Genomic DNA, 20,288 nt, shown 5'->3' on the forward strand with positions numbered 1-20,288 from the left:
TTGGAGTTTCCCCCAAAATTGAAGTGGAAAAAGAAACTACAGGCTGATCCAACTTAGATGTAATGTCCTTAAAACAAGTCAAAATGAGGCTCAGTATTGTGTGTGGCCTCCACGTGCCTGTATGACCTCCCTACAACACCTGGGCATGCTCCTGATGAGGTTACGGATGGTCTCCTGTGCGATCTTCTCCCAGACCTGGACTAAAGCATCTGCCAACTCCTGGACAGTCTGTGGTGCAACGCGACGTTGGTGGATGGAGCGAGACGTGATGTCCCAGATGTGCTCAATCGGATTCAGGTCTGGGGAACGGGCGGGCCAGTCCATAGGTTCAATGCCTTCATCTTGCAGGAACTGCTGACACACTCCAGCCACATGAGGTCTGGCATTGTCCTGCATTAGGAGGAACCCAGGGCCAACCGCACCAGCATATGGTCTCACAAGGGGTCTGAGGATCTCACCTCGGTACCTAATGGCAGTCAGGCGAGCACATGGAGGGCTGTGCGGCCCTCCAAAGAAATGCCACCCCACACCATTACTGACCCACTGCCAAACTGGTCATGCTGAAGGATGTTGCAGGCAGCAGATCGCTCTCCACGGCGTCTCCAGACTCTGTCACATGTGCTCAGTGTGAACCTGCTTTGATCTGTGAAGAGCACAGGGTGCCAGTGGCGACTTTGGCAATCCTGGTGTTCTGTGGCAAATGCCAAGTGTCCTGCACAGTGATGGGCTATGAGCACAACCCCCATCTGTGGACGTCGGGCCCTCATACCACCCTCATGGAGTCGGTTTCTAACCGTTTGTGCAGACACATGCACATTTGTGGCCTGCTGGAGGTCATTTTGCAGGGCTCTGGAAGTGCTCCTCCTGTTCCTCCTTGCACAAAGGCGGAGGTATCGGTCCTGCTGCTGGGTTGTTGCCCTCTTACGGCCCCCTCCATGTCTCCTGGTGTACTGGCCTGTCTCTTGCTAGCGCCTCCAGCCTCTGGACACTACGCTGACAGACACAGCAAACCTTCTTGCAACAGCTCGCATTGATGTGCCATCCTGGATGAGCTGCACTACCTGAGCAACTTCTGTGGGTTGTAGAGTCTGTCTCATGCTACCACGAGTGTGAAAGCACAACCAACATTCAAAAGTGACCAAAACATCAGCCAGAAAGCATTGGTACTAAGATGTGGTCTGTGGTCCCTACCTGCAGAACCACTCCTTTATTGAGGGTGTCTTGATAATTGCCAATAATTTCCATCTATTGTCTATTCCATTTGCACAACAGCATGTGAAATTGATTGTCAATCAGTGTTGCTTCCTAAGTGGACAGTTTGATTTCACAGAAGTTTGATTTACTTGGAGTTATATTCTGTTGTTTAAGTGTTCCATTTATTTTTTTGAGCAGCGTATGTATCTGTATGTGTGTAATAAATATATATATATATATATATATATATATATATATATATATATATATATATATATAGTGTGTGTATATATATAATGTGTCTGTATGTGTGTATACACACAGTAGATGGATGTATGTGTGTGTGTACACATACACTTTCATGCTGACAAGTGATTTCTCTCACACCAGTTACACACCTACACTGACCAGTACTGTTGTATATTGTTCTCCATGAACAGTAATACAACATTCTGCAACATGTCAGCAGCTAGGCTACTCCCACCAGCTCACAGTCAATTACAAATTTATAGATGGAGCATACAGAGGGGGAAAATGATGAAAATGCAGGATATGATTGTCAGAGATAGTGTTATTCCTCATGTATAAACACAAAATAGCTTATTCTGAAAGTTACTTGAAAACATGTTAACCCTTTAAACTATTAGTGCAGTAATGGGGTGATGGTGAAATTCAAATTAATAAGATCTCTAATGTATTACCTTTATTTTTTTTTATAATTAAAACAGGCTGCAATGGACAGTGCAAGACTAAATGCTGCTAAATCCTCCCCAATGATGGAAACTATAAATATGGTAAGTAAATGTTTGACTGATTACGGACATTCTGTTTAATGTCTTTTTTTTAAGTTTTGCTTTCAAATATCATAGTATTTCTCTCTCGCTACTTAAACTGGCTGTATAAAGGAATGCTATTTCTCACATAATGCTTACTCCTTACAGTGTATTCAGCATCTGGATGTCAATGTCCTGGCTGAACTAGTTCCAAAATTGTGTGAATTGATCAAAAGTGGACTGGGTTTGGGCACCAAGGTAAGAACATCAACAGTATGCTTTAATTATATCTGACAACTGTCAGTGCTGACTTATCTGAGTAGGAATGGTCAGTCGCGATCAATCAGCCAACGGCAGTAGGAAGGGAGATAAATGGGTTGTGTGCTGTAATGTTGGAATGTGTTCCTGATAGATAGACAGATAGGTGTGTGTATGTATGTATATATATATACAGTACAGACCAAAAGTTTGGACACACCGTCTCATTTAAAGATTTTTCTGTATTTTCCTGACTATGAAAATTGTACATTCACACTGAAGGCATCAAAACTATGAATTAACACATGTGGAATTATATACTTAACAAAAAAGTGTGAAACAACTGAAAATATGTCTTATATTCTAGGTTCTTCAAAGTAGCCACCTTTTGCTTTGATGACTGCTTATAAATGGGGTTGGGACCATCAGTTGTGTTGTGCAGAAGTCCTTGTAGCGCTTGATGGTTTTTGCAACTGCACTTGGGGACACTTTCAAAGTTTTCCCAATTTTTCGTACTGACTGACCTTCATTTCTTAAAGTAATGATGGCCACTCCTTTTTCTTTACTTAGCTGCTTTTTTCTTGCCATAATACAAATTCTAACAGTCTATTCAGTAGGACTATCAGCTGTGTATAGACCAGACTTCTGCACAACACAACTCATAGTCCCAACCCCATTTATAAGGCAAGAAATCCCACTTACTAAACCTGACAGGGCACACCTGTGAAGTGAAAACCATTTCCGGTGACTACCTCTTGAAGCTCATCAAGAGAATGCCAAGAGTGTGCAAAGCAGTCATCAAAGCAAAAGGTGGCTACTTTGAAGAACCTAGAATATAAGACATGTTTCCAGTTGTTTCACACTTTTTTGTTAAGTATATAATTCCACATGTGTTAATTCATAGTTTTGATGCCTTCAGTGTGAATGTACAATTTTCATAGTCATGAAATTACAGAAAAATCTTTAAATGAGAAGGTGTGTCCAAACTTTTGGTCTGTACTGTACCTCGCACCAAGAACAGCGATTTTCATCCGGTATTGATAAGGGGGCGTGCTGGAATCAGAGTCTCCTTATTTATGAAGAGGTTCACAGAAGTGGTGATCGAGCACTGAGCACATGTGACATGTTGGATACTCGGACGTGCTCGGCTCGATTAGCGAGCATAATAGAAATGAATGTGAAAGGCTATGTGCCCACTATGCAGAAATGCTCAGGATTTTTTCCTGAGCGTTTCTGCATCTCCCTGGCAGAAAAAACGCATGCGGATTGTACGTGCGGATTGTACATGCGTTTTTCCTGCCAGGGACATGCGGATGTGAAGCGTTCTTCACATGCATTTCCGCATGCGGGTTGACAAGCGCTTTCCAAGCGATTTTAGCATCACTTGGAAAGTGCTTGTCAACTTGGTCACTCTATATAAATCCATGCGAACGGCATGGATTTATATACTGTGATCTTAAAGAATGGTAAAAAAATAAATCTATATCTTCCGATGGCCCCCGCAGTCTTGCTTCGCTCCATCCTGGCTTACCGGCAGCTCGTGGTACACTACACTGAAGGACCTGCCGTCACATGACTAAATGACGTCAGCGCAGGTCCTCCAGTCCACCACGATCTGCCGGCAAGCGAAGACTAGGAGAGTATAATATTTATTTTTTATTTTATTCTTTTTTTTTTTACAGGTATTATGGTACCCGGGTCTGGAGGAGAGTCTCCTCTTCTCCAGACCCGGGTACCATCCGCACATTGAAACGTTTGGATTCCGCATGTACAGATGCAGTGATGCGTAATCCATGCGTTCCAATGAAAGTCAGTGGCGGCGAAAACGCAGCGCTTCCACAAAATAATTGGTAGTGCTGCGTTTTTTTCCGCAATGATAACCCACAGCGGAAATTTCCGCAGCATGTGCACAGCACATGCGGATTATCATTGGGGAACATGGCAGGCCTTCTACCATGCATTTTTTAAGCGTTTTTGCCGCTGCGGAAACGCTTAAAAAACGCATTGTGGGCACACAGCCAAGCACAAGCATTGTTCTACAGCTCACAAAGAGTCCGGCTGAAAGAGGAGTCCCTGCTCTTTAAATGAGTTTCTTACGGGGACTCAAGCACAACGCGACTCTTGGTACAGACTGATTCTTGATCGAGCACACTGATGCGATGTATTGAGTAGTGCCAAGCACGCTCGCCCATCACTACTAGTGCACACCTCTCAATGAATCAGGCGCGCATGATGCGCTGCACCACAAATCTTATTCTTGTCTGGGACTGGGGTACAATTTCTGGTGTAAGGAATGCCATAGTTCGTCATGAATTAAACAAGCATTTTGGCAAAGCTGAGAAAAATTGGTATGAAAATACTGTAAGTAACAACATTTTTGCGCAACTCAGCGTTGCGCAAACTTTTGGGTGACTTTTCAAAGTGATTTACTTTGATGAATCGGGGCATAATGAATAGGGCACAATTAGCTTGAAAATGTCTCCCATTATTTTTTAAGTGGGCTACCGCCAACGTCTTTTTTTGCCAACTATTAGTCAGTAATGGTATCTACATGGCAGTCAAATAATTCTGCATACTTCTGATAATTGTCTGAAAAGATATTTTATCTGTTTAATGTGTTTAAACCGCAATCCAATATGATAATATACAAATGACCCATCATGAAATTCTCAGTTTTTTTTTTCTATCTACTGTGTATAGACAGCTCTAGCCCAAGATCAGTTTTATGTGCGTATAAACAATGTTGTGCTCTTTATCTTGAAGGGAGGATGTGCCAGTGTTGTTGTATCTTTAACGACACAGTGTCCCCAGGATCTGATGCCTTATTCCGGTAAGTTACTATCTCAGAAAAAGTGTCTAAATGTTTTTAGGTGTTAGGAACAATCTCTGCCTAAGGAAAATTTAGGATAAAGAAACGTAAGGTTGAATGGAAAGTATCAACTGAGAGATTAAAAAAGTATAGCCTGATATATCTCAAAATAATGCATAGAACATAGTGACAGGTAAATGCAGAGTAAAAAACTGCTTGTGTACTTATGTCCTGTATCTACAGGATTCAATGCCTTAAAACCGTTCTATATATTCTATATTTTATAAATATGTATAATGTATCTTCTTGCTCAGATTCTATTTAACAATGTCGTGTGGTGCCTTCATTGAATGTGACTCAAATACCCCTTTTTACCATAATAAATTACCCAGAAAACAATTGTCGTATAATCTTTTCGAAACTATTCTTGAACAGGTAAACTTATGAGTGCTTTATTAAATGGACTATGTGATCGAAACAGTGTAATACAGAAGTCGTATGCCTTTGCACTGGGACATTTAGTCCGGGTAAGTTTCACATACCCATAAGTTTGATTGTATTCTTAAAGAAGCACTCCCATTAAAGTTTTTATCCTCTTAATATACTGCAGTCATCATATTATAAAGCGCTGTGTACTTAAAATTGACCTCATGTTTCTATACAGAGCAATTGTATCTAACCATGTTATGAGTCACTGCAAAAGTCCATGGCAGGGGGTGCAGAGTTGGAGGGGGAGCGGAGCTGCTGGGACAGGAGTTGAAGAGGGGGATTGTAAATTCAGGGACATGATACTTCCGGTTTCTACAGAGAGCAGAGAAAAGAGAAGATTTATCTGGGTAGAAAGGCAAAAAGAGCAATTGTAAGTACACAGTGCTATATAATATGATGATTGCCATATATTAAGGGATTAAAACCTTTGATGGGAGTGCTTCTTTAATTTGAATTGCCTTTGTATATTGACTACATACCTTTTTATATGGATTTCTTTACAGACAGCCCGGGATACTAGCACTGAGAAACTTCTCCAGAAGTTGAGTAGCTGGTACATGGAAAAGGAAGGTAAGCAACATTATCACATTTCAACAGATTTGTCTTTGTAGTATCATGGATGTGGGTATAAACAACCCTTTATTTTTTTGTTATTTTTTTTAAGCAGACCTTTTGTATTAACGACATATGTTTTACAAACCCACCCAACCCTTTAAACATCTTAATAGTAAAAAAAAAAAAAAAATGACAAACAAAATTTTATTAGCCACTGCAATGCAGAGCAAAGGTTGTATTACCGAGGCTTAGTAAACTGACGTCAGGTTTTGTAGCTGATGTAGTGTCTAACTTGTTTGATATCCTTATATTTCTTACAATAAGATAAGCTTTTGTAAATTCAAGATAACATAATTTCATGGGAACTGATTTCTATTTGTTGCAATATTTGACACGCTCGTCTGTATCATCTTTATAGAGCCAGCATACAGAGCAGGATGCTCTTTAACAGTCCATGCTATCAGCCGCTACAGTCCTGATGTGCTAAAGAACCATTCAGGGATGGTGTTGCCTTTGGCCTTCCTTGCAATGCATGAGGTTTCAGATGATGAGAAAGGAGAAAAGGAAGACTCAAACCTTTGGAGAGAAGTGTGGCTGGAAAATGTGCCTGGTGTGTAAAGTTTTATGCAAAGTTGAGAACCAATGAGCAGATTTTCATATGTTAACCACACTTTTCAGATCTACCAAATGTTTAGTCATGTCACAACGTGGTAGTTTGTGACCTAAGGGCCCATACAGATATCACTGTTCCAATGATAGTTCCTGGTTGGATTTTCTGATCTGTGGAAATATCCTTCTATAGCTATAGGGTTCCTTGTATGAACCATTTGATGAGTTGGCTTTTCCAGTACATTGAGTAGTCTAGTTTATTGAACAAATTCCATTTTATATTTCTGACCTTTCAAGACTTAAAGTGGAAGTTATATAAATTGACTAAGTTCATGCAGAATTGTTTGTTAACTTGCTATTCATGAAAAGTTACAAGATGTTGAAGTTTGATACACATGAAGATATTGTGATGCCTACATGATTACTTTACAGAGTATGCTTTATATATTTCTTCTTTTATTCCTTGATAAGATGTCTAGTCTGCAAAGTGATTCTTTCCATTATAGGAGAGAGCACACACTATTCACAGCATTTTAGTTTTTCATTTGTTACGGCTTAATTACCAAACTAATGATTGATATCTAACCTATGCAGGAAGTATCAGTGGTGGCATTCGATTGTATATGAAAGAGTTAATAGACATTTCGCAGAAAGCTCTGCAGTCTCCGTCTTGGAAGATGAAAGCACAGGGTGCTGCAGCCATGGCTTCAATTGCAAAGCAGCAAACTGGATCTCTGGTTCCTCCACACTTGGGAATGGTGATTGGCACTCTCCTGCAGGGTTTACCAGGAAGAACATGGACTGGGAAGGTATGGATTGCGCTATTTTATAAGTCAATAAAAGTAATGGGCAGTCACATTAAAGGGGTGGTCCCACATAAAATATTGCTTACTTTTCATCAACTTAGGTCATCTGTATCAGATTGGTGGGGGTCTGACATTGGTAGCAGCTCAATCAGCTGTTAACATATCCACCCGCGACTGAGCTCCATTCAGTGTCTAGTGGCCATTGCCGAGAACTGCTGATCAACTTCTTTTCAGTTGTGATGTTCACTTCCGTTCATTATTTACATCTGGCCACAACCTGAACTGATCGGTGGGAGTGCCATTTGTCAAGATGCTCACCGATATGATATTGATGACTTATCCTATGTACAGTGCCGGTAAAAAAAATCTTTACACTTGCGCAGCAAAAAAAAACTTTACATATAAAATCCACATCATAATTTCACTTTTTAAAAGTGTACACAATGGGGGAGATAATAAAAAACTGTCTAATATTAAAGCTGGCTTTGTTGCAAATATCAACCAATCAATGCTCAGTTTTCACTTCTCTGGTCAAGCGAAAGCTGCACTCTCATTGGTTATTATGTGCAGCTCAGCCAGTTTTGCTATTAGGCAGTCTTTTATTATCTCCCTCAGTTTTATATTATCTCCCACAATGGGTCGAAAGAAGCTTAAAATGGAAGATAAATCCCGTGCCTTGACTCTGCTCGAGAAGGGGGATTCAGTGATTGCTGTAGCTAGAGATCTGGGAGTGTCAAGAGAAGCAATTTTCAACTGAAGCGGTTGGCGGCATTATTGCCTCCTGGGATGGTACAGCAGAGGAAGTCAGGCTCTGGCGCACCTAAGAAGACTTCACCAACGACTGATAAGCTTCTGGAGCGTGAAGTGATGTCACATCCTTCTATAACTGCCGTTGAAATAAAAAATAAGTACCCTATGCTCCTCCAGAACATCTCAACTAGGACAATTCGTCACCGCCTGCAGAAGGACCTGGGTCTACCAAGTTGCCGTGCCGCAAAGAAGCCCCTGCTCACAGCAGCAATGAAGAAGAAACAGCTTGCCTTTTGTAAGAAATATCAAGATTGGACATCTGAAGAGTGGAAGAAAGTGATGTTTAGTGATGAGAGCACTTTCAGGCTGGTCAGGGGAGGCTCAAAGGTTGTGCGTCGTCCGAGTACAGTGTCACGTTATGACCCAAAATATACAGTTAAGACTGTTAAACACCCTGACAGTGTGATCGTGTGGGGTGCATTCAGTGGAAGCATGGGCAGGGCAGGTTTGTACTTCCTTCCCAAGATTATAACTATGAAAGCAAGCAATTATATTACTGTTTTGGAAGAACACATGCTTACTTTTTGGGTCATACATCAGTGAGATTACTTTATGCATGATGGAGCCCCTGTCCACAAAGCCAAGGCCGTGAGAAAGTTTCTCAGTGACCATAACATTAACATTTTAGAGTGGCCAGGTAATTCCCCTGACCTTAACCCCATAGAAAATGCCTGGAATTTAATGAAAAACAAGGTTCAAGAGACATCAACAATCTAAAGGAGGTGCTGAAGACACTGTGGGTAAACATGGACTCCACATACTTAGCCAGCCTTGCTGAGTCCATGCCTAAACGACTGCAGATGGTGATAAAATGTAAGGGTGACATGACAAAATACTAATTGTAATAAAATATCCACAATAAAACACTTGAATCCACTTGAATATTAAGATTTTGTGGTTTCATTGAACTTGTAAAGATTTTTTTTTCCGGCACTGTATATCCAAGTAGTGCAGAACCTGTTCAATGCATCCAGAAATCTGCTAAACAAACTCATTTCATACATGTATTGCAGGAAGAACTTCTCAAAGCTATTGGAACAGTGGTTTCTAGTTGCAGGTGAGTGATACGATTTGTTTCAAAAGGCAGAAATCTAGACCATATTGCTGCATTTATTTTCTGTATAACTGCAACAACATAAAGCCTGTTTTAAGGTTTATATTGTGCTTATGGTATTGACTTGTACATTGAAAAGCATTGGATATTTCTGACTGATTCTTCCAAAGCTACAAAATGCCATACAATTGTGCACTAAATCCATGAACTGTGATTGTAAACTGTGTAGAATGCCTTCATTAAGTACCTAGTTCACATAGGAAAGTGCAGCAGGTATTTCATCTTCTACCAGTCCAGCAGACGTTAAAAGAACATCTTTATGGTATGTCAGGCCCACAGGACATGTTTGGCCTATGCACTAGTTGTGTAACAATGAAAAGGGCAGAGGAACACTGGACATGATAAGCATCTACTGCATTTCTTTTGATAAAAGTGTTTTTCTGCAATAAGTCTTCATAGTACAGCCGGCATATAAAAGAAATGTGTTTATATACTTTTGTGTGCGCATGAGTTAAACTCACTATATAATTGAGTTTAACTCAAAGGGAGTGGGGGCTGAGGGGGAAATGTATTTTATATATATATATATATATGTGTATGTGTGTGTGTGTGTGTGTGTGTGTGTGTATGTGTATATATATATATATATATGTGTGTGTGTATATATGTATATATATATGTGTGTGTGTATATATGTATATATATATATGTGTGTATATATATATATATATGTGTATATATATATATATATGTATAAAAATTATATATATATGAAAGACAGCACCATTTCATATTACTCACTAGTCGGTGCCAAGCCTCCAAACAGTCTGTCCACACTGCTGCATGTCAATAGAAAAAATATAAAGAGGCAGCACTCCAAGAAATTTTTGAAAAAAAAATGGACTTTAATGAGACCAAAGGCGACGTTTCGGTTCACAGAAAAATCTTTAAATGAGAAGGTGTGTCCAAACTTTTGGTCTGTACTGTATATATGTATATATGTGTATGTATGTGTGTATATATAGTACAGACCAAAAGTTTGGATACACCTTCTCATTTAAAGATTTTTCTGTATTTTCATGACTATGAAAATTGTACATTCACACTGAAGGCATCAAAACTATGAAATAACACATGTGGAATTATATACTTAACAAAAAAAGTGTGAAACAACTGAAAATATGTCTTATATTCTAGGTTCTTCAAAGAAGCCACCTTTTGCTTCGATGACTGCTTTGCACACTCTTGGCATTCTCTTGATGAGCTTCAAGAAGTAGTCACCGGAAATGGTTTTCACTTCACAGGTGTGCCCTGTCAGGTTTAATAAGTGGGATTTCTTGCCTTATAAATGGGGTTGGGACCATCAGTTGTGTTGTGCAAAAGTCAGGTGGATACACAGCTGATGGTTCTACTGAATAGACTGTTAGAATTTTGTATTATGGCAAGAAAAAAGCAGCTAAGTAAAGAAAAACGAGTGGCCATCATTACTTTAAGAAATGAAGGTCAGTCAGTCCGAAAAATTGGGCAAACTTTGAAAGTGTCCCCAAGTGCAGTTGCAAAAACCATCAAGTGCTACAAAGAAACTGGCTCACATGAGGACCGCCCCAGGAAAGGAAGACCAAGAGTCACCTATGCTTCTGAGGATAAGTTTATCCGAGTCACCAGCCTCAGAAATTGCAGGTTAACAGCAGCTCAGATTAGAGACCAGGTCAATGCCACACAGAGTTCTAGCAGCCGACACATCTCTTCAACAACTGTTAAGAGGAGACTTTGTGCAGCAGGCCTTCATGGTAAAATAGCTGCTAGGAAACCACTGCTAAGGACAGGCAACAAGCAGAAGAGACTTGTTTGGGCTAAAGAACACAAGGAATGGACATTAGACCAGTGGAAATCTGTGCTTTGGTCTGATGAGTCCAAATTTGAGATCTTTGGTTCCAACCACCGTGTCTTTGTGCGACGCAGAAAAGGTGAACGGATGGACTCTACATGCCTGGTTCCCACCATGAAGCATGGAGGAGGAGGTGTGATGGTGTGGGGGTGCTTTGCTGGTGACACTGTTGGGAATTTATTCAAAATTGAAGGCATACTGAACCAGCATGGCTACCACAGCATCTTGCAGCGGCATGCTATTCCATCCGGTTTGCGTTTAGTTGGACCATCATTTATTTTTCAACAGGTCAATGACCCCAAACACACCTCCAGGCTGTGTAAGGACTATTTGACCAAGAAGGAGAGTGATGGGGTGCTAAGCCAGATGTCCTGGCCTCCACAGTCCCCAGACCTGAACCCAATCGAGATGGTTTGGGGTGAGCTGGACCGCAGAGTGAAGGCAAAAGGGCCAACAAGTGCTAAGCATCTCTGGGAACTCCTTCAAGATTGTTGGAAGACCATTTCCGGTGACTACCTCTTAAAGCTCATCAAGAGAATGCCAAGAGTGTGCAAAGCAGTCATCAAAGCAAAAGGTAGCTACTTTGAAGAACCTAGAATATAAGACATATTTTCAGCTGTTTCACACTTTTTTGTTAAGTATATAATTCCACATGTGTTAATTCATAGTTTTGATGCCTTCAGTGTGAATGTACAATTTTCATAGTCAAGAAAATACAGAAATATCTTTAAATGAGAAGGTGTGGCCAAACGTTTGGTCTGTACGGTGTGTGTATATAAATATATATATATAATGTGTGTGTGTGTGTATTTATTTCCCCCTCATTCCCCAAAAATAGGAGTGTTAATAGTTTGTTTATAAAGTAAAAAATGCAAAGTGAATGAATAAAGGCAAAGTCTATATCAAATCAATATTTGGAGTATCCACCATTTGCCTTCAAAATGGCATTGACTCTTCTAGATAGACTTTCATGCAGTTTTTGAAGGAGGCAGAGAAGTTGTTCCAGACATCTTGGATAATTAACCACAGATCTTCTGTGGATGTAGGCTTTTACAAATCCTTCTGTCTCTTCAAGTAATCTCACACAGACTCCATGTTGTTGAGATAAGGGCACTGTGGGGGCCATGTCATCACTTCTAGGTCTCCTTGTTCGTCTTTACACGTAAGATGGTTCTTAAAGGGAATCTGTCAGCAGGTTATTGCTATGTAATCTGAAGAGAGATAGAGGCTGAGACACTGAGTTCAGGGATATGTTACTTTTCAAAGTGCGTACTGTGAAGGATTTCTCACTAAGAAATTAACATTGCTAGACTAAGCACCTCACTGTCTATGGACTTTGTACATGGAGAACCTGGTGTGGGCGGGGCTAGCTTTCTCAGCTCTGCTTCATGCTAAATATAAAAGATCTCATTGTGTCAGAACTGCTGCACCCAGTAATCATTGGATTCAGCTTCTTTTTGTCTACATCAGGCTGCTATCAGTTAAGGTAGCAAAAACCTGCTGACAGATTCCCTTTAATGACATTGGCTTTATGTTTGGAGTCATTTTCCTGCTGCAAAACAAACTTGGAGCCACTGAGCTGCCACCCTGATGGTATTGCATGATATGGCCTCAACAGAGCCTGATCAAAACATCATTGATTCTGTGTTGGATTACATGAAGAGACAGAATGATTTGCACGAGCCCACATCCACAGAAGATCTGGTTAGTTTTCTAAGATATTTGGACTAACCTCCCTGCTGAGTTCCTTCAAAAACTGTGTACAAGTGTACGGCCATGGTCCCACTATCAGTATTTAATCAGTATTTTTTCTCAGGAGTGGGAGCCAAAACCCGGAGTGGAACAATCAGAGAAAAGGTATAATAGAAACCAGTGCACCAATTCTGCATTTATCACCCACTCCTGGTTTTGGCTCCCGCTCCCACTCCTGAGAAAAAACACTGACTGCATATTGACCAAATACTGATTGCATAGTATAAACTGTACTGCCTATTAAATGCTTATAATTTCTGTAATTGCGCTTATATTGAACTTGAATAATAGTTTTGGTAAAAACAAAAAAAAGACCAAGCTATTTTTCTTAAATATAACATTTCATAAACTGAATTCATATGCATATTATATGATCCTATATCTTCTTTGTCCGCCATTGTATCCTATTTACAGAATTGGCATAATACACTCATGAGATAAATGAGCAATGGTTTTGACAGTCTGCTAGCCTTTTTAATTTGCTGTAACAGCTTCACATCATACAGTAGAGATTTGCTCATGTAAAAGTTCTGATTTAAAAGCATTTTATCATCATCATAAAGAGGTCAAGTTGCAAAGTGCTTGTAAAAACAAGCAACTTTCCAATTTCTCTTATTAAATTTTTTTTCCATCTTCAAGAATGGAGGGATTGTTAATATTTCTTCTCATTGACTAGGTTACTAGCCACCTTTGCAGTCAGCAGAGGTTAGTTTCTTATGCTAGAAGCGCAGCGCTTACAAACTTTGCTATAGAGCTTGCAAGCGCTGCTTCGGTGTCCTTGTGCTTCTCCGATGCTGCAGAGGTAAAGTTGCCTCTGCTTGCAGCAGTGATAGAGTGCACAGTTCAGAGCACTGGCATGACAAAGCCGCCTGTCTGAAGTGTCAATCATTCAGGAGCACACCCCAGCAAGCTGGGAGGCAGGGGAGTGGTGGTGCTGTCTTGAAGAATGATCATGAGAATAACACTTTAATGTCTTTCTTAGAGGATATGACCTAGCTATTAGCTTAAAATGATTTTTATTCTGCATGGCTCATTGCTCTGTTCCACTTAAGAAAATTAGAGTGGTGGGAATGGTCCGCTAAGCCAAGTATTTGTGACGTATCTTGAAGAATGTATGGTAGATGATGTAGGGAAACTACTGTACTGTATTTTAAGAAGGGTTACTTCTCAGCATATTAGCTATGCCTTCAGCATCTAATAGCTGAGGCTTCTTGTTCCAATCAGGGCTCTTTGACCAATGCTGCTGTTTCAGACATTGCTTTTCTGGCAAAGTTGTGGGTCCCAGCTTTCAGATCAGTGATCATACATTGACGACATTGGAAAGATATGTTATTGTGCTGTTTCTAAAGGTTTAGAATATATAATATTTGTGTCCTGTTCACAGCAAACAGCTGAAAGAACCAATTCCTGCACAACCAAGTATAGAAGATATTATTCAGGCAGTGTTAAAAGAGTGCCGGAAAGAAAATGTGAAGTACAGGATTATAGCACTGAAGTGTGCTGCTGACGTACTTGAATCAACGAAGGAGGATCGCTTTAAAGAATTGTCTGACATACTATTTCCCTTTATAAAAAAGGTAAAATCCATTTCAGTAGACTTTAACACAAATTCCTAAATGATTTTGTATATGCTAACAAAATTCAGTGGCATCACTATTAAAATCAATGTTTGCCTATCGCATAGTCATTGTGATATGCCATAGACATGTATTAGAGGAATAGTGAGAAAAATAGTCCAGCTCACCGTTGCACATATGCGATCCGTAGCAGGGACAGCGCGTCCACCTGTACTCCACAATCAGAAGGGAAGAAAGTAGTCTAGCTTCACGGAAAAAGCAAGCTTCATATATTTAAAGTGCAATACAAACTGGTGACAGGTTAAAACTTGAACATCTACACGTTTCAGGCAGGGCTATGGAGTCGGTAAGCCAAACCACCGACTCCCAACTCCACAGCACTCACTCCTGAGCATGTACATAAAGTGCAGCACACATTCATCTCAACTAAAAGCCGAGATCCTTAGATCAGGAACAGAACAGACATTTATAGGATACTTCATAACTTTCCCCAAATTCTTATGAAAATATTTACAGCACATCCTGAATTGTACTACTGTACCAATTTATTATATATTTTAGGAGTCGTTCCATTTTATACCGACTCCAACTCCACAGCCCTGGTTTCAGGTGCTTGACGCACCCTTAGTCATCACCTGCAACGCGTAGATGTTCAAGTTTTAACTTGTCACCAGTTTGTATTGCATCTGAAATGAATGAAGATTGCCTTTTCCGTGAAGCTAGACCACTTTCATCTCTTCTGATTTAGAGGAATAGGCATTTGCTGAATGTGAAAGATTCAGAGATCATGTCATTAAACAGTGTTGTAAGGATTTAACTGCACTATCGTTTTGGAAGTCAGGGGTCTAAGCTCGTGTGACATGCATCTGTAAGATGTACATAGAGGGAAGGAACTACACACCAAAGGCACATAGAGATGCTTAATTAGAATTTGTTACAAATATTTAAAGTCTTGGATCTTGCAAGGGTATGGAAGAGGTAAGTAGCACTGAGTGTATAGGTCGATAAGGTACTGTGCAATCCATAGAGGATATCCAGACTACAACAAACATGAGAGAATTGTTAGACAATGCATTCCTGGCTATATATCTGTGATTAGATAACTGTTTAAACCTCAGAGTCAAGCCAGAGTATAAAGGACTAGATCTAAAGGGACATATGAATAAAAGAACAGAGTTATTCACGTGTTATATCCCAGAGATGGAAAAATAATACAAAAGAAACACAGGTATAGCGAAATGTTAAGTGTAGGATAGTATCAGACATGCATAGAATAGTACAGTATGATGGTTGTCAGTTTTCAAGTTTACAGTAAGTAATGGGTAGACAAAGAGAGAAAAGGGATGAGGAGAAAATGGGAAAGGGTAAGGGATGAGACGGTGGGAAGAGGGAAAGGATATGGGACAGGAGGTGTAAAAGATAAATGGATCAGAAAAGCATGTGAAATAATGTACACGGCAAGAGTATCTAATAGGGTTACGACTGTGTATGTAATGGTCGCTGCACATAAGTTAGAATAGTCCAGGGTGGGCTCTCTAAGGTTTAAACAGTTATATAATCATGAGTATGTAGCCATGAATGCTTCTTCTATCAATTCTTATTCTTATTCAAATTTCTCATCTTTGTTGTAGTCTCAATATCCTCTATGAATTGGACAGTACCTCATCTACGTATAGCATCATGCTACTTGGCTAGCTCCAAGACTGACCAACAATAAATTGAGTTCCCTTTTCTATGTGTTTTTTGTGGGTTTTTCCCCAATACATCATTGGTATTAATCTTGAGATTTCATATTAGTACTGGATGTAATCACGCCTTTGAAATTGTTCGGAGTCTGTATAAAATGGACCAACTTTGGGAAAGTTATGAAGTGTCCTATAAATGTCTGTCCTATTCCTGATCTAAGGATCTAGACTTTTAGCTGAGATTAACCCCTTAGTGACCGGACCAATTTTTTTTCAAATGACCAGTGTCACTTTCTGTAGTAATAACTCTGGAATGCTTCAGCATATCCCATTTATCTTGAGACTGTTTTTTTGTGACACATGATACTTAATAATAATGATAAATTTAGGTTGATATGTTTTGCATTTATTTATAAAAATATCAGAAATTTGACAAAAAATGTTTTAAAAAATGCAATTTTCAAACTTTGAATGCCTATCCCTTTAATCCCAATAGTCATACCACACAAAAACATTAATAAATAACATTTCCTTCATGTCTGCTTTACATCAGCACCATATGTAAAGTGTTTTGCTTTGTTAGCATTTTAGAAGGTTTAAAAATGTAGCAGTAATTTTTCATTTTTTCACGGAAATTTACAAAAAATATTTTTATAGGGACATGTTCAGTTTGGAAGTGACTTTGGGGGTCCTATATGTTGGAAACCACCCAAAAGTGATACCATTTTAAAAACTGCACCCCTCAACGTATTTAAAATTGCTTTCAGGTAGTTCATTAACCCTTCTGGTTCTTTTCAGGAAGTAATGGAAAGTGGCATGACGAAAATGAAAAAGTTTATTTTTACCACCTACATTTTGATAACTTCTGAACAGGTCGCTATAGCCCGCAGACTCTAAGGCCGTTATTTGGCCGTTACCTGCCATGGCAAACATCAGGACCACACAATCAAGATCTTAGGGTGCCGATGAGGTTAAAGAGGGAAACCCCACACTCTGTTAACTATTTAGATTCTGTAGTCACTATTGACAGCAGAATCTAAGGGGTTAAACGTCCATGGTCGGTGCCAACACTGATCGTGGCTGATGCAGCAAATTGTCAGCTATAGTGTACAGGTGACAGTCACAGGATTGTCACCTGTCAGGGAACGCTAGTCTCTTATATTGCAGGTCAGTAAAAAGACGTATATTGGTCACTAAGGGGTTAATCTGTGCTATAGTAAATTTATCACTTAAACATGAGCCATGTATGAGGGAGTCGGAGTCGTGGAGTCAGAGTCATGGAAATTGAGGAGTCGGAGGTTTGGCTTGCCGACTCCACAGCCCTACAGTTTACAGATTCTTTTAAATGTATGTCATATGTGCATTATATGGCTTTATTATTGGTTTATTAAAATGAACGGTTCAGGCAAAGCAAAAGTCACCTGGACTTCAAATTTTCATCTCAGTCTAATTCCTTCATGCCTTGCAATGTACTTACTGTGACTGACTTGACCCATTTACCACTAGGAGACTTTCCATTTAACTTTGCAAATGAACAAATGAAAGTCAGACATTGCTTTTCTGCTTCCACGGAATTTTTAAAAAAATTAAACTCATGAAATAGGCCTGGACAGAAATGATGGTTCTTCTTAACTTAATATTTTGTTGAACAAACTTTTGAGGCAATCACTGCAATCAAACGATTCCTGTAACTGTCAATGAGACTTCTGCACCTCTCGACAGGTATTTTGGCCTACTCCTCATGAGCAAACTGCTCCAGTTGTCTCGTGTTTGAAGGTTGCCTTTTCCAGACGGCATGTTTCAGCTCTTTCCAAAGATGCTCAATAGAACTTAGGTCAGGGCTCATAGAAGGCCACTTCAGAATAGTCCAATGTTTTCCTCTTAGCCATTCTTGGGTGTTTTTAGCTGTGTGTGTTTTGGGTCATTATCCTGTTGCTAGACCTGCGACTGAGACCAAGCTTTCTGACACTGGGCAGCACATTTCTCTCTAGAATCCCTCAATAGTCTTGAGATTTCATTGTACCCTGCACAGATTCAAGCCACCCTGTGCCAGATGCAGCAAAGCAGCCCTAGAACATAACAGAGCCTCCTCCATGTTTCACAGTAGAGACAGTGTTCTTTTCTTGATATGCTTCATTTTTCCATCTGTGAACATAGAGCTTATGTGCCTTGTCAAAAACTTCCATTTTTGTCTCATCTGTCCATAGGACATTCTCCCAGATGCTTTGTGGCTTGTCAAGAAATTTGTGGCTTTGACAAATTCCAGTCTGGCTTTTTTATGATTTTTTTTCAACAATGGTGTTCTCCTTGGTCGTCTCCCATGAAGTCCACTTTGGATCAAACAACGACAGATGGTCACTGATGTTCCTTGAGCTTGAAGTTCACCTTTAATCTCTTTAGACGTTATCTTGGGCTCTTTTGTTACCATTCGCATTATCCGTCTCTTTGATTTGTCATCAATTTTTCTCCTGCGGCCACGTCCAGGGAGGTTGGCTACAGTCCCATGGATCTTAGATTTCTGAATAATATGTGCAACTGTAGTCACAGGAACATCAAGCTGCTTGGAGATGGTCTTATTACGTTACCTTTAACATGCTTCTCTATAATTTTCTTTCTAATCTCCTGAGACAACTCTTTCCTTTGCTTCCTCTGGTCCATGTTGAGTGTGGTACACACCATGTCACCAAACAGCACAGTGAGTATCTGTAGCCCTATATACAGGCCCACTGACTGATTACAAGATTGTAGACACCTGTGATGCTAATTAGTGGACATAACTTGATTAAAGAACATCCCTTTTGTCACATTATTTTCAGGGGTACCATCATTTCTGTCCAGGCCTATTTCATGAGTTTAATTTTTTTTTAAATTCTGTGGAAGCAGGGGTGAAAAGCAATGTCTGACTTTCATTTGTTCATTTTCATAGATTTTTAATTTATTATTATTTTTGTCAGATTCAAGTTATTTCTGTGACCGTTTTTCTTTCATTAAACGAGGGGTACCAACAATTTTGACCACGTGTGTAGCAAAGGAAAAGGTAGGCTCTGGTAGGAGAGATATGATCTCTCTATCAAATGATTTCTTACTATTAACAGCCTTTAAAATGTCTTGCACTTAGGCATCTAAAGAAACTGTGGGGGCTCGTTCACCAAAGGAAGATGAGGATGAAGAGAATGAAAAAGCAAAAGAACAGCACACAGAGTCTTTGCTGTGTGCCTTCTCAACTCTAGGCAAAGCCTGGCCCAGAAATCCTGACACGCAGCGTAAGTTCTATCTGTGCACCCTGGGATATTCAATACATCTGAAAACTTTTCCAAAAAAACGGAGATGTTGCCCTTAGCAGCAGCACTGGAATTGATACCTAAAACTTGATTTGTTGCTATGGGTAATAATTGTTCTGTTTGGCTGCACTTGCAGTGAGGCCCAGACTGTGAAAATAATGTTGATAATATTGATAGTCACTCTGTGTCTGTTTTACACAATGTAATACAAAAATAGGGAAAACGCTCCTTGTGTAAATCTGTGGATGCAGTTTCAATAGCAGACCGTGCACTGCTCACCTGAGGAGGTTGTACATAGCAGACACGACACTGGAGAGGGCTTGTGAGTCCACTATAGGCGGCTGCAGCTCCAACCGCTGGTTCCTAAGCGTATACTGCTGGAACTGGAATGAACGCTTGAGAATCAGAATAAACTTGCAGGCGCTGCCAGTGGATGAAGGATGTCCAAAGTCAAGTAGATGAATAGTTTTTTTATTGTATTACACGTTTCAGAGTTGATCCAACTCCCTTCCTCAGATACATACGTATGACCTGACATTGGACATCCTTCATCCACTGGCAGAGCATGGAATATACCACAACTTTTTTCTGATTCTCAAGCGTTTGTTTAACACAAATCACATGTATAATATTGTACAGGTGCATCTCACTAAATTAGAATATCATCAAAAAGTTAATTTATGTCAGTTCTTCAATACAAAAAGTGAAACTCATATATAGAGTCATTAAAATGAGAGTGATCTATTTC

General features: G+C 39.8%; 1 protein-coding gene across 1 annotated transcript in view; it reads left to right on the forward strand.

Moving 5' to 3' along the window:
* The window catches only part of ECPAS (Ecm29 proteasome adaptor and scaffold), a 144,277-nt gene that overhangs the window by 112,171 nt on the left and 11,818 nt on the right, over nucleotides 1–20,288 (forward strand). Inside the window, exons 36-45 of the mRNA XM_073663999.1 lie at nucleotides 1,923–1,988; nucleotides 2,136–2,225; nucleotides 4,989–5,055; nucleotides 5,470–5,561; nucleotides 6,027–6,093; nucleotides 6,497–6,688; nucleotides 7,282–7,496; nucleotides 9,317–9,360; nucleotides 14,382–14,574; nucleotides 19,378–19,522. Of these exons, the coding sequence (XP_073520100.1) occupies nucleotides 1,923–1,988; nucleotides 2,136–2,225; nucleotides 4,989–5,055; nucleotides 5,470–5,561; nucleotides 6,027–6,093; nucleotides 6,497–6,688; nucleotides 7,282–7,496; nucleotides 9,317–9,360; nucleotides 14,382–14,574; nucleotides 19,378–19,522 (1,171 nt within the window). The remainder of the gene's footprint in view (nucleotides 1–1,922; nucleotides 1,989–2,135; nucleotides 2,226–4,988; nucleotides 5,056–5,469; nucleotides 5,562–6,026; nucleotides 6,094–6,496; nucleotides 6,689–7,281; nucleotides 7,497–9,316; nucleotides 9,361–14,381; nucleotides 14,575–19,377; nucleotides 19,523–20,288) is intronic.

Source organism: Phyllobates terribilis, unplaced genomic scaffold (genome assembly GCF_046119375.1).
Source record: "Phyllobates terribilis strain yellow unplaced genomic scaffold, ASM4611937v1 Scaffold_1__5_contigs__length_1240528914, whole genome shotgun sequence".
Lineage (NCBI taxonomy): Eukaryota > Metazoa > Chordata > Amphibia > Anura > Dendrobatidae > Phyllobates > Phyllobates terribilis.